Consider the following 13,171-nt stretch of genomic DNA (forward strand, 5'->3'; position numbering starts at 1 on the left):
ACTGCATAGGCTAGTAGGCTACAGTAGTCTTTTGAATTCAAGGGAGTCAAAAGCAGATTGCTGCGTCAGAAAGGTTTTCTTCTATTGCACGGTAGAATTAACAGGCAAGCGCCTTGAAAATGGAGTGTATTATTCTGCAAGTGCGGCTCCCTTCATTTGAAATCCCCCCGAGGTCCACTCAAGGTAGAGGAGAGATTGGAGGCTTTCTCTATAGGCAGTCAGAAGAAAAGAAGCCATTTAAATGAAGATGGCAATCAACAACAATACAGTATGTGTTTGGAGCTGCATTAAAGAACTGGGTCACAGGATACAAGGAAATATGCTCCGCCCTCTCCAACTACATTAAAGTAGAGCTCCTAGAGGGTCATTAGAAAAAGTGTGTCATCGTTGTTTAAGCAAATTTAAAGTGCCACCTATTCAGGGAGGACTTTGCTCTCGGCCCTCTAAAGATTAAAAGGCAGTCGACGTCATCTATTTATAGTGTGTACATACAGTAACCTGTCTCTAGTTATGATACTGTAGCTGAACATGCCCCCATTGATGCTAGTTATTGAATACCTTTAGTGTTTAGTACCTGCAGTTTATTGTTTGCATGGGTGCTTTCTAGTTGTTGAGCTCAGTGAAAGAGGTTCTTCACCATGTCACTTTTCACCACGTCTAAACATGAACATTTTGATAACAACAGTATATGCGAGCATGTCTAGAAATAGATACCTGTGTGTATTGGTCATTTGGATATGAGTGTATTAATAACATTTATCTGTGTGTTTCCCCACAGTTGCTTGGATGACGGGAGGCCCGAGGTCCCCATGCTGTTCAGAGACACCCCGTCCCTGCTCATCATCTTCGTGTTGACCATGCCTCAACCTCTACGTAAAGGTACTGTCGCTGTCCTCTCTCTCCTCCACCGTGTCTACTACTGTAGATCAGACCAGAAGGAGGGGAGGGGAGAGGAGGGGGTAGTAAAGCTACAGAGGGAGGCTCCTTTGTCGCTGCTCGGTTCACCATGACAGAGCCCAGTATCAGTCCTAATCATGACTGAATGTAGGGAGGGGGGCTTTTCTCCAGTCTCTTATCTGTGCCCCTGTTCCCTTTATTTGGCTGTGAGGAACAGAGTGCCGTGGCCCTGTTTATGGGAGGGCTGTGCCTCCTTCACATGCCCTTCATCTTCAGCTGAACACTGGCCGTTTGATCTCCTCCAGCTCAACCCCAGAGCCTGAGGGGAGGGCCACCATACTGGAGCCCAAATTGCAGCAATCATGTTTAATGGCTGCCGTGTCGTACAAAGCTGATAATTTCAGTGATGACTGAGTGACCCAGGAATACTAAGGGCGGAAGATCTCTCTCTCACATCGATCACAGGGAGAAATGGAGAATGGACTGAAAGCCAATATCAACCCAACTGTTAAATTTTATTTTATTTTATTTTTTTAAATCTAAGATTATTTTTAAGGCAATGAGGCCTTAACGTAAACACTGATGGGAGACAATACAATACAATACTTTCAGTCAATTATTGAGCAGTATTTTAAGAGTTGTTTTTCAACATTTAGCTTATCAGTGCTGGGAAAAGTATGTGACCGTTTTAGCTCAAGTGAAAGCCATTTTACAGCTGTTAAAGCTTTCCACTCTATTGACTGAATCACACCTCCCTCACATTGCCCTTCAGAGACTGCAGGGGTAAAACAGCACTCAATGTCTTATTAGCTTTTAGATGGACTTTGTATCTTTTTCAATTCCACATTGATTAAGCCAAAATAAGCATCATTATGTGGCTCATTGTGAGAGAGAGAGAGAATTGATTTTAACATGTCACAATGAGGGATGGGAATTAAGTATTTTATTAAAGGGCGGTGCATGGGTATGGAGGTCAGCACAGCCATGGGTTTTTGTTGCCTTTAGAATAGAGTTGAGGGGTAGTCAGGGCGGAGGGGGGGGTCAAACAGCCTGTGTGTCCTTCATGCTAGTAAAGGTGTTTGTGTGTGTTAATGTGCTGCTGACACGCAACACAATGACCAGCACAGGAGACCTGTCACCACCACTCTCTTGAGGTGAAGGGAAATAATGGAGTTCATTGTGTTTCTGTCTGGTTAAAAGCAAGACCTCCCTCCCAATCAGATCGCCCACCTGGCACCCACTACTAATTACCTCCCTGCGTTTGATGAGCCTTTATAAACAGAGGAGGAGGGCAGCATTCCTCTGGAGACGAGCCCCAACGGTTGGCGCTTAACTCAATAAAGGGATTGTCCTAAATTCACACAGGTTGACAGCTCATAGATTTTCAGCATAGATTTAGATTTAACTATTACTTATGTCAAGAGAGATTAATTCTCGAGATCAATTTTATTTTCTAAGCATCAACATAATAACCCACTGAAATTCAATGGCCCTATGTGGAACAACATTGGTTGTTGTGTGATTGCCTTTTTGGCTATTTGCTACTCTACTCTAATACTAATGCATGTCCATGATATTAAAAGAAAACATGTAAATGAAGGGCATAATATTTACATTATTTTCCTTCCATCTCCCAAAACAATTTACGTTGTTATCATCAGATTTTTGTCTTATTATAAGCAGATTTACATGCATAACTAAGTGTATTCCAATGAGAATACTGCTAACCAAGTAGTTATCATGCATTATTCTCAAAACAAGTAGGCTGAACAATAACATACAGTATCTGACCAAACAATATTATAGCGCTTCGATGTACTGTGTACAATATGTAAAGCCTGTCTTCCTGATGTAGGCCTGACCTCAATATCTCTCTGTTCCTGTAGAACACTTCACGTGTGTGGTGAGGATGCTGTACAACCTACAGTACATCCAGGCCCTGACTGCTCTCTCAGTCAAGTTCAGCCCAGAGGAGAGACAGGCCTGGAGCACATCTGGAGCGCTCAAGAAGGTAATGGAGACATTGCACCTATGAATTGATGAGAATAGAAAGAAAGTCTTTTGGAAGGGCCTATTTAGTGATTTAAAACAGTGCATGGCATGCAGTGTCTGTATGTCAGATTTGTTTTTCCCAGGACTAGTCACAGCCATTGTAAATCACTGTGTAGTGAGTATGGTTCAAAATGGAAGTGAAGATTTAGCCCATTGAAGTTGTTTTGGCTGTAGACAATATCGATCTTCATTATCAGGGAAAGTGTGATTACCGCAGACTGTGGCATTAATTGGCTATCCGTCTTCAGTCTATTAAATCTGTATTAGTGAGTGGCTGGTTTGAATATAAATGGACAAACCGCAAAATGCCTGCCTCTGGGGTGTTACCATCTATTATGGAGGAATGGTAGAATATCTTCCCCCGACTCTGTCTCCAACAATGCAGCACTTGCTCACAAGCTGTCATTAAGACACTGTCTGAAATCCTCATTGTTAACACCGGCCATATTTGGAGGGGTGTCATTGTATTTAAATTACGACAGATAAAAAAGATGCAAAGATCCGAGCCCAGAGGAAGGAAATCCAAAGACATTAAATTCCTCCTCTATAAATCTTTGACAGAGAAACGCCAGCCTAGATAAGACGGCTGCTGTTTTATATTCTCCCACCGTCAACTTGATAAATGCTAGCGGCTTTACCCCATATAAAATATTAGTCAAACCAGTTGAATTTTTTATCAGAACACACATTCAGTAATGTCTCGGTGCTTATCAACGGTCAAATATTTCATCGCGCGAAAAGACTTATTGCGTCGGATTATTCTGCATAAGTTATGATATTATAGAGAACAGCACATTTTGAAGGAGATAGATAGGGGAGTTAGGAGGGCACTGGAAGAGGCAGTACGTCTCGCTCTAATACTTCACAACTTACTGCCTGAGACTTGCATGAAGCCAATTCCGTCACATGCCACGAGAATGCCTGAAGAGGCCTTAGGAGTTGTTTTCGCTTGTTGTTGCTAACTAATGTTTCCTCCCGTTGTGACGCATTTCTTCAACTTCTTTCACAGAATGCTGCCAATGCCGAGAAGGACTGTGAAGTCCTCCTCAGCCATGTCATCACTGAGCTGTCCAAGGAGAAGAGTGTCTATGACGTGTGCACTGAGGAGCCATCCATGGTAAGCCATAAAGTTTAGGAAAATGTTAGTAACTCATTCCATGTTTCAAGATAGAGTGGCCATCTTCCAGTATTTGGCTCCATCTCTCTTGGTAATCCCCTCAGTTGTTACCCCTCTTATTGTCTCATACATGATGAATTGCCCATTACCCTGAACAACAAGGCTCTGATATCTCTAGTCTCTTCGAGAGAGATATACATCAGCACATTATCAGCCAGTTGTTAAGAGGTTATTGATGAGGCATTAATACTGTGCTGCTCTCTCCCCAGCTGAGTTCCAGTGTGTGGTCCCCACAGTCCATAGAGTACAGCCTCCAGCAGTTCTGCCTGCCCTTCCTGCGCCTCTCCACCCTCCTGCAGCACCACCTGTATGGGGACAACTTGTCAGGCTGCCTGGTATGTAAGCCCCTACACCTCTCCACACCACCTCTACTTGAACTGTTACTGTCATTGGAGTTACTCCTGTCCCACAGCTTGAACTCATACGCAGCCTTTTTAAATATTGATTACTAGGTTTTTTCACATGCAGAAGACAGTCTATGAACATTCTACATTAAACAAATTCAGTAAATTATAACCCTTAACCCCCATCAACCCACCCCCAACCATAGAAACAGGAAATATAGAAAGGTATGTAACCTACTGGTCTCTTTGTTGCGTCTTTTCTCAGGAGGAAGAGGAGTTCTCCTCCCTGGCGGCCTGTCTGGGGATGTTCCCCTCGTCCCCTCAGCCATCCAACCCCATGTACAGTGCCTCGTGTTTGGAGTGGACGATCAGCGCCTTCGACCTGGTCACTGAGTGGTGCTCCGAGGTCACAGGGCTCTCAGACTCTCAGGCACAGCAGTCATTGGTAGGCAATATAACCTCTCAAACACAGATTAGGATTTTCATTCAACGCTTTATTTTAGTCCCAAAAAGATGGTTTGGAGATGTTCAACTAACTGTCAACAACATTTATAAGGAGAGTCTGACTTAGTGAGACTGTCCTAACACTTACTGTAACCCTAACCCTAGCAAGCTGTTGCATATCAACAGAGTTGCAGTTGATAGTTTGTTGATGGTTTGAGCAACTGTAGATCATCTGTTGGGGACTATCCAAATAAAGTGTGATCAAATGTTTTGTTTTATATATTTGTATTGCCTTGTTTGGAAGGCATTGCGTTAGCTTGAGCGAAGGCCATTGTTTTAGCCAGTGCTGACTAGAACCCCTCTCCACCCCCCTGTGAGAGTGATGGCAGCCATGTCATGAGTCTCCCACCCTACTTTGTTATTCAGCTCTGACCTTTGATGCAATGCATCACATGATAAAACCTCACAGTGCTTTTGAACTGCCATTTTGGACTGTTTCCACATACCTTTCAGCCGTGTACGTTATTTATCATCCTACTCTGGAGCTGAGCTGAAGGACAGACGAGAGCAAATAACAGAGAGACTTGAAGATTTATTCAATTGAAGGTTCAAAAACCTTTTTTTTCTCCGAAATTACAGACTTTTATTTTCCTAAATGCTTTTTAACAGCAAGTAGGTTAAGCAATTTACGTAATCTAATCTAACAGATGGTTACACTAAGATCTCCTCACTGAAATTCAAGTATCGTCAGTCTGTGCTATATTTAGAGATGGTCAGAGGAGGACCAAGTGCAGCATCATTTTTGTCTATGTCTCTAAAGGCTGCTGAGAAGGGCTGACAGACTAACCTCCTGTCAATAGACTCTTAATCACGGGACTAGAGGGAGCTGAGGGGCTCATGGGTAATAAAGAGGGCTTCAGATTCACCTCTCAGGGGACTGGCATGGCTTTCTTCTTTAGTGGTGAGTGACAGCTGAGGTCAACGATAGCAGACCTACCACAGACCACAGCACAATACTGTTCTATAACAGCAGCAGACTTTCAGTGAGATTTTTTTACAGAGACTATTCATTCTCCCATACTAAGTAATGCCCTAGCTCTCATTGTCTGCAAAGCCTCCTCTATGCAGCTCAAGCTGTTTACTAAGGATTCCTTAAGGCACATACTGTAGTCTGTGTACATAGTGTAGTTGTGCATGGTTGGAACTACATAATTGGAACAATGTTGTAACTGGGTTTATTTTTCTCTTCCTCCAGACCTTGCTTGTCCAGGACCCTCAGTGGGTGTCGCCTCGCCTCCTCCACCTACCTGACAACTACAATACCATCTTCCAGTACTACCACAGGAAGGCCTGCACTGCCTGCAAAAAGGTGCCAAAGGACCCTGCGCTCTGCCTTGTCTGCGGAGCCTTTGTCTGCCTCAAAGGGCTGTGCTGCAAGCAGCAGGGTATCTGTGAATGTGTTTTGGTGAGTGTCCTTGGCTGTTGAAAGGCGAATTTACTCCTCTATCCTTTGAAACAAAAAATGTACTGTTGTCTTATAGTGAGTCTAGGAACAGGATGTAGAATTAATGGGGTGGCCCACAGAACCTAATTTGTCACTTTTTAAAAGGTAATTAGTCTAATATGAAATTAGATTGGTTGTGTGGTGGTGATGTGTGTTTTGATTAAACACGGTTGTGTCTTTCTAGCACTCCCAACACTGTGGGGCAGCAACAGGCATCTTCCTACTGATCAACGCCTCTGTCATCATCATCATCCGAGGGCATCGCTTCTGCCTGTGGGGCTCCGTTTACCTGGATGCCCATGGAGAGGAGGACCGCGACTTACGGTAAGAATTGGCACAATGCATCATGGGACAAACCACCACAGGCTTCTGGCTCTGTATCTTGAAGACAGACCCTTACCAGAAGGACGGTATGGGAGGATATACTGAGAGTGTAATCATCTGTTTAACTGTCATTTCCATCTGCCCTCCCTATAGCCGTGGAAAGCCCCTGTTTCTATGTGAGGAGAGGTATCGAGTGCTGAAGCAACAGTGGGTCTCGCACACCTTTGACCACATCAACAAGCGCTGGGGGCCTCACTACAACGGACTGTAAAGTCACAAACCCACAACTCCTGGTGGTAAAGAATCTGTTTGGCTTATGTGTCTGCCTCTGTAATACATTTGGGAATCTTATCATGTGATATAAACAAACATGCAGTGAGGGTGTTGCTGCCACAAGCCTTGGTTTATGTGAAGTTTGGTGTACAATCATGCCTAAAGACTAACAGTGTGTGTGTTTATTTAAAGTGATTTACCGTGTGGTTTTCAACAAGGAGAAAGAGAATTTGATAAGCTCGAAGCGAAAGCACAACTTTGCCCAGAAACTGATTGGTTTTGAAAGAGGCGTTTGAAGCCTGAGATAATTTGGTTGTTCAGCTCAAATACTCAAAGTAGATTATATAATTGATTCCCCTGGTAAGTGTAATGATAATCATATTTGTCACATGTATGAGTTGATGCATATCCCTCATTTTTCAGACTTCTTACTGCTGGCATGGGTTTCAAGCTCCTGATGAGTGTAGCGATGTTATTGCAAAATGTGTGCTCAGTGTGTTTGTTGGGACATTATGGTAGGCAAGACAAGTCCACTCATCAACACAGAGTTTATTGCAAACAAGCAAAGGCTCTTTTTTAGGGTCTAGTTGCAATTCATCCTCAGGAATTATTTTTTGCTGTAGTTTAAAATACAAAGTTTTTAATATTTAAATAAATGCTGCTGCTCATTGTTCAAACAAGTAATTTTACATTTGTAAAGATTATTTTTTTGTTTTCTTTTTCTAAGAAATGAAGGCTTTGAGTTTATGCTAGATTGCTGGAAACAGTTGACTCCAGCTTGCTGCAAGGTTGAGGGAGACACACGGTCATCTCTTTATTCATCTTTGCAGTCCTGCCTTCTGCTAAGCCTCACTGGGTCTCAGAGGAAACTCATGCCCTTTCGCTAGTCTGGCCCCAGTAGAATGACATCACAGATGGGCTGGTGTGGAGGATGTCTACTACAGGCATACATCTCGACAGATCACCATTGCTCAAAATATCAGATGCAAGGGGACTTTGCCATAGTTAAAGTTGAATTTGATGACTCAAAATTCATACACTATACTGTACTAAGATGGCGTTCTGCAAGGGAATGGAAATAGTTGAATAATCCTACAGCAGTTTTGGATGCTATCCAATCATTTGTGTAAATCTTTGGCCAATATTATTTTGGGGTTATGAATTTCACATCTTTTTAGTTGCTCTGTAAAGATACAGTAAATGTCATGGACAATATAGATGGGCACATAAAGCAAGACCCCAACTTTGGATAAATTAAGTTAAATCAAATTGATTGGGAATCTGTTAAAGATACCATTTGGTCTATCAAAATGTTGATGTCATGTAGTTGGTTTTGAGAAGCATCATAGGGTTCCCTTTCAAAGCAAATGTATGTATTATCCAGCTAAACCACACTAGTGATGCAATCTAATTTCTATCAATTAGTTTATTTATACTTTTGGTTGCTTATAATTACAATATATTTTTAAAGAAGACTATTTCCCCCCCCCCAAGTTTCTCAAAGTTCAAAATCTTTTCATGAGTCATGGACGCATTCCAACGTTACACAGAATAATATCAGACTCTAATACCCATCATACACTGTGCATGACGTGTTGTTTTTAGTCACACTGAGTTACGTACAGTTTGTTTCTTCAATGCTTAATTATTATATATTTTTTCCAACCGGAAGGGTACATACTTCTCCAGTTGTGCCTGCAAGATTAATGTTACCTTTTTGTGGGAAAACAACACATTTTAATCCCTGGTTGATTTATTCCGTTGAAAAATATTTTGTGAATTGCTGGTCCACATCGTGCTTGAAGGAGGAATCTTTTAGGATAAAAAAAATTAAATAAACACTTGAATTATTTCTTCTTGAATTCACGCATGCTGCTTTTCTGTTTACTCTAGTTTTTCTGTTCCTCTCATTTTGCAGTCCCCTCTTTGTACATGACCGCAACAAAATATCCAATGAGTGATGGGTGTAAATTCTGAAAGCTCTTTGTGTGTTCTCCTGTATGAATGAAAATAAGAAAGAATACAGTACATTACTGTAGGTGCTGACTCAAACTTTCTGAGTTGGATCAGAAAGTGTGACTTAGACATTTAATGCAAATGTAACATATGTTAATAAAATATAAACACACTCTGATTTGTGTATAGTTTTCATTTTGCATGCTGCTGTCAAGTCAGAAGACACACCTGGAAATAAATGCTTCATTTCTCAGGTTTTGTGTCCCTGTTGTTTGTAATTGGTGCATTTAATGAACATAATTATCGTCAACAAAACAATTTCCTGCTCTCTGTATGTACTCTGTATGCTATTATTGTAAGTAGGATTTATTTGAGTCTCTTGGGTAAAAGTTGAAGCAATCTCCATGGAAACCCTTTAATACTAGGCCTCTTAGCACTACATGGCCATCCTGCACTCATACCACTAATGATGCAGTCCAATTGCGAAGACGGGAAGCTGGAGAAAAATGGAGACCGGATGGCAATGTATTTCAATCATTATTCCATCTGATACTAGATTGGACCCATTGGACCAAAGGCTGACATTACCGCAAGAAGCTTTCCTTAAAAACAGGCACCCATTTCCAGAAGGTGACAGAAAAAAACCTCGTTGTTGTTTACACGTGGGGTCTGGAATGAAGATGAATATACACGTTATGATTCAGATAAAGCTGTTGCCACGAGAGGGTCCCGGGGCTAATTGTTGCAGAACCTGCAGAGGGACAGATCATTACGCAGGGGGGGGAAAAATGATACTTTTCTCATTGGCAGGCTAGACTGATCATACTATAATAACTTCTGAAATCTATAAAAGTTATTTTACAGATGGGCTTCCATTGCCATCTTAGGCTATAGGTCTGTAGGAGAACATTGCTGAAAATAAATGGCAATTTGCCTATATGACATGAGAGAATATAGATAAACATATATTTTTTTAAATGCATTTGGTCAGATCCGTTTTTTTTAAGAGCTGCAGCAACAATGCGTGCCACTGCCCCAAATGCCTGCAGGCGAGCAACCTATTTGCGTACTGGAGGAAAAGTGGGTTGAAGTTTAACAAACAATGAGGCCTCTATAATGACCAATAAGCCTACAAAGCCCTTATTTCATGGCATCTTTTCTAATTAGTAGTAATTGCCAGACATGCAGAAGATACCAGCAGGGAACTCTGTTTCAACATTGAAACTGGCAACAAAAAAATAATACAGTAGGCCCTGATTCTGTGATGGAGGTGTTGCTCTGCAACATCCACAACACATATCAACATCATTTAACGTGAGCGACTTTTTTGTTCCATGCTTTGGTAAGACCTTATTCAACTTTGATAGAAATAACTGCTCTGTTTGTATTGTCATTTGTCAATTATGAACAACCCGAAATGACAAAGTAAATGCTAGTTTATATTTTGAAAGTGGGATAAAAAGTGCTGCTGATTAGCATTGTGTTTATAATTTAACACATAGCCTAAAGACATCTATAGCCTACCTACATGTTACTTCCTCTCAGGCGTGCACGACCAGGTGCTTATCAAGTGTCAGTTAATAATTAAATCCTTGACGGGTTTGTGAAGAAACCGAGAAAATCAGTTCGGATATGTTGCTATGGAAGGTAAGAAATAGAGAAAAAATAATGTACTCAAACGGTTAATCTTCTCATTAGAATATTTGGCTTACTAAACTGTTATGGTAGGGTAGTCGAACTTTTGCAACAAGTGTGAGAATGTCGTATATTTTCTTCCAAGCTTCTGAGGAGGGTATCAGACAAGACAATGTTTCAGACGTGTAGGGATGCCTGAATTATTATGTAAATAATAACATTGTATCAAGTTGGTTAGATTGTCATGTTTTCTAAAATGTCTATTTAATTCATTTGCATTGGCAGGTTTTAAAAATGGAAATACAGAGGCAGCAACGACAGGGTAAGGCATCATTCGATTAGCCATGGATTATGGCTACAATTCAATTACATTTATAACACATGCAATTGACAACCATTGATTACAGGCTGCAAAATAAGGAACATGCATTCTGTCAGTTGTGTTGTTATTGGTATGCATTTTGTTCACTCATGACTCTATAGGTTCAGTTATTTTGAGAAAATGTTCAATGAGAGGTTGACTGACTTCAGCTCAACATGTGAGATGTTATGTTGCTGTATTTATGTATTGCCAAACCTTACTGCACATACAGTTATCTAGTAGAAGCTGTTGTTACCATCATCAGCTTGGCTCAGGCACTCACATTGCTCATTATCTCTCTGCAGGACATCAGTGCTGAAAACAAATATTTAGGCACACATGACATTTAGCCACATGACAGAGAATGAGATGTTTTCTATGTCACATTTGATCTGGAACATGTTTACAAATAGAAATGTGGACCCGGATTGGACTGGCTTTCAGTAGACTACTTTGAAAGTTATGTTCCTGTTACTTATGGATGTTGTCCTATAATGGATGAGAATGGCTATATCAAACATGATTAATCAACTTCAACTAATAGCAATCACAACACTTGCACTCACTTAATGTATGCTTTTGCAACATTTTGATAGTGTTTGTTACATCTGTCACATATCAAGATCTGCAAGATCTGGCCTCTCGCATTTCTCTAACACAGTGAGGTGACAAATAACAAGGTACATGGCATACAAAAGCATTGCTGAATGCTGGCCAGTGTGCGGGAGTAGATGTTTTACATCTCTGATAATAGGATGTTGTTTTTACTCAATGCTCAGGGGACTTGGAAACACTGAGGATAATCACCTCAAGGCAAAAGAGTTGTTCCACCTACACGGAAGGATCTGGTGAGAGACAGTGAGCTCAGATACCGTGAATTCTTCACTCTGTGGCTTTCACCTGTACATATCATATCGTTTTTTAACGTATGTATTGTACATGTGGTATCGGGACAAAAGTTGCTTTTATGATAAACAGGACTAATTGGAGTTGTGCAACACATTTAAACACTCCAATTGTCAGTCGTTATTTCACGTGCCATTATTGCAATAAATACACATTAGCTTAATTTTTGTCTATGCTCTCCATAGCGTGAGGTCCTCTTCTCTTTCCACTACTGTGGTCAGACAGGGTTAGAGCAAGGACATGTTTGTCATGTCTGGTTTTACTGGTCGTTGATGCAGGTTTACTGTAAAGCTGCTTCATATCCCCTTAACTGGGATTATTGTTGAGAATAACGTATAATTACAGTGAGGCTTACCAGTAAGGGTGAGATAGCGAGTGTGTGTGTGTGTGTGTGTGTGTGTGTGTATGTGTGTGTGTGTGTGTGTGTGTGTGTGTGTGTGTGTGTGTGTGTGTGTTTGTGTGTGTGTGTGTGTGTGTGTGTGTGTGTGTGTGTGTGTGTGTGTTTGTGTGTGTGTGTGTGTGTGTGTGTGTGTGTGAGAAAGAGAGAGAGTGAGATTGAGACGGAAGCAGAAAATAAGATTATCCACTTACACCTTTGCACTCTGGTTCCAGTGTCTAAAACAATCTATCTTTGGTAACTGCTCATGTGATCTGAAACGACCACCATCTCCACACAGACCAATTGAATTTATATGGAGAGCTATTTTGTGTACTAATGTGCGTCTAAAGGCTTATACATTTGTTGTAAATGTCACTATTTGTTTATACATAATTACATTAGCCGGAGTATAATACTATATTTGTTTGTGTGCATATAGGGTAGAATCCTAACTCGAGATCCACTCGCAAATTTCTTATTGACATGAATGCAAGATTCTCACGTGCAGATCTCCAGTGAGGATTCCACTCAGAGTGCATTGAGAGCATTTCAATACGTATGACATGTCTTTTTTCCTATGTTGACACAGTGTGGTAGACAATGAGTAACCTGAGCGTAGCCATCAAGCAGCATTGGTGTCCTATTCTAAGAGAGCACTCTTTCACCATCTCCCCTCCGAGTCACTGCCCATTTAGGAGAGTGATCGGAGCATTTTCCCTGTCATTGTTTTGATAAGATACATTTCAGTTATCCCTGAAACCTATGGTGCACAGTAGGCTCTTGGCTGTAGGGAATATTTATTCAATTTCTGAATTACAGCAGATAGGAAAACAGACCTTTTTGTTGAACATGTTGGACCTTTGAAGACACAGTACCTCAATTTGTATTTAACCTAATCTGGTCTATTCTGATATTGGTT

At 41.1% G+C, this 13,171-nt stretch overlaps 1 protein-coding gene across 2 annotated transcripts in view; it reads left to right on the top strand.

Annotated features, from left to right (window-relative positions):
• Positions 1–9,149, top strand: part of ubr3 (ubiquitin protein ligase E3 component n-recognin 3) — a gene marked incomplete at its 5' end in the record, with an annotated part of 35,106 nt that extends 25,957 nt beyond the window's left edge. For both annotated transcript variants that reach the window (XM_083681801.1, XM_083681802.1), the window contains 8 exons: positions 779–879; positions 2,784–2,908; positions 3,959–4,066; positions 4,336–4,461; positions 4,736–4,915; positions 6,170–6,379; positions 6,603–6,742; positions 6,896–9,149. In XM_083681801.1, coding sequence (XP_083537927.1) covers positions 779–879; positions 2,784–2,908; positions 3,959–4,066; positions 4,336–4,461; positions 4,736–4,915; positions 6,170–6,379; positions 6,603–6,742; positions 6,896–7,013 — 1,108 coding nt within the window. In that variant the 3' untranslated portion in view covers positions 7,014–9,149. The remainder of the gene's footprint in view (positions 1–778; positions 880–2,783; positions 2,909–3,958; positions 4,067–4,335; positions 4,462–4,735; positions 4,916–6,169; positions 6,380–6,602; positions 6,743–6,895) is intronic.
• Between the last annotated feature and the right edge of the window lie 4,022 nt (positions 9,150–13,171).

This window comes from Argentina silus (genome assembly GCF_951799395.1).
Source record: "Argentina silus genome assembly, chromosome: 12".
NCBI lineage: Eukaryota > Metazoa > Chordata > Actinopteri > Argentiniformes > Argentinidae > Argentina > Argentina silus.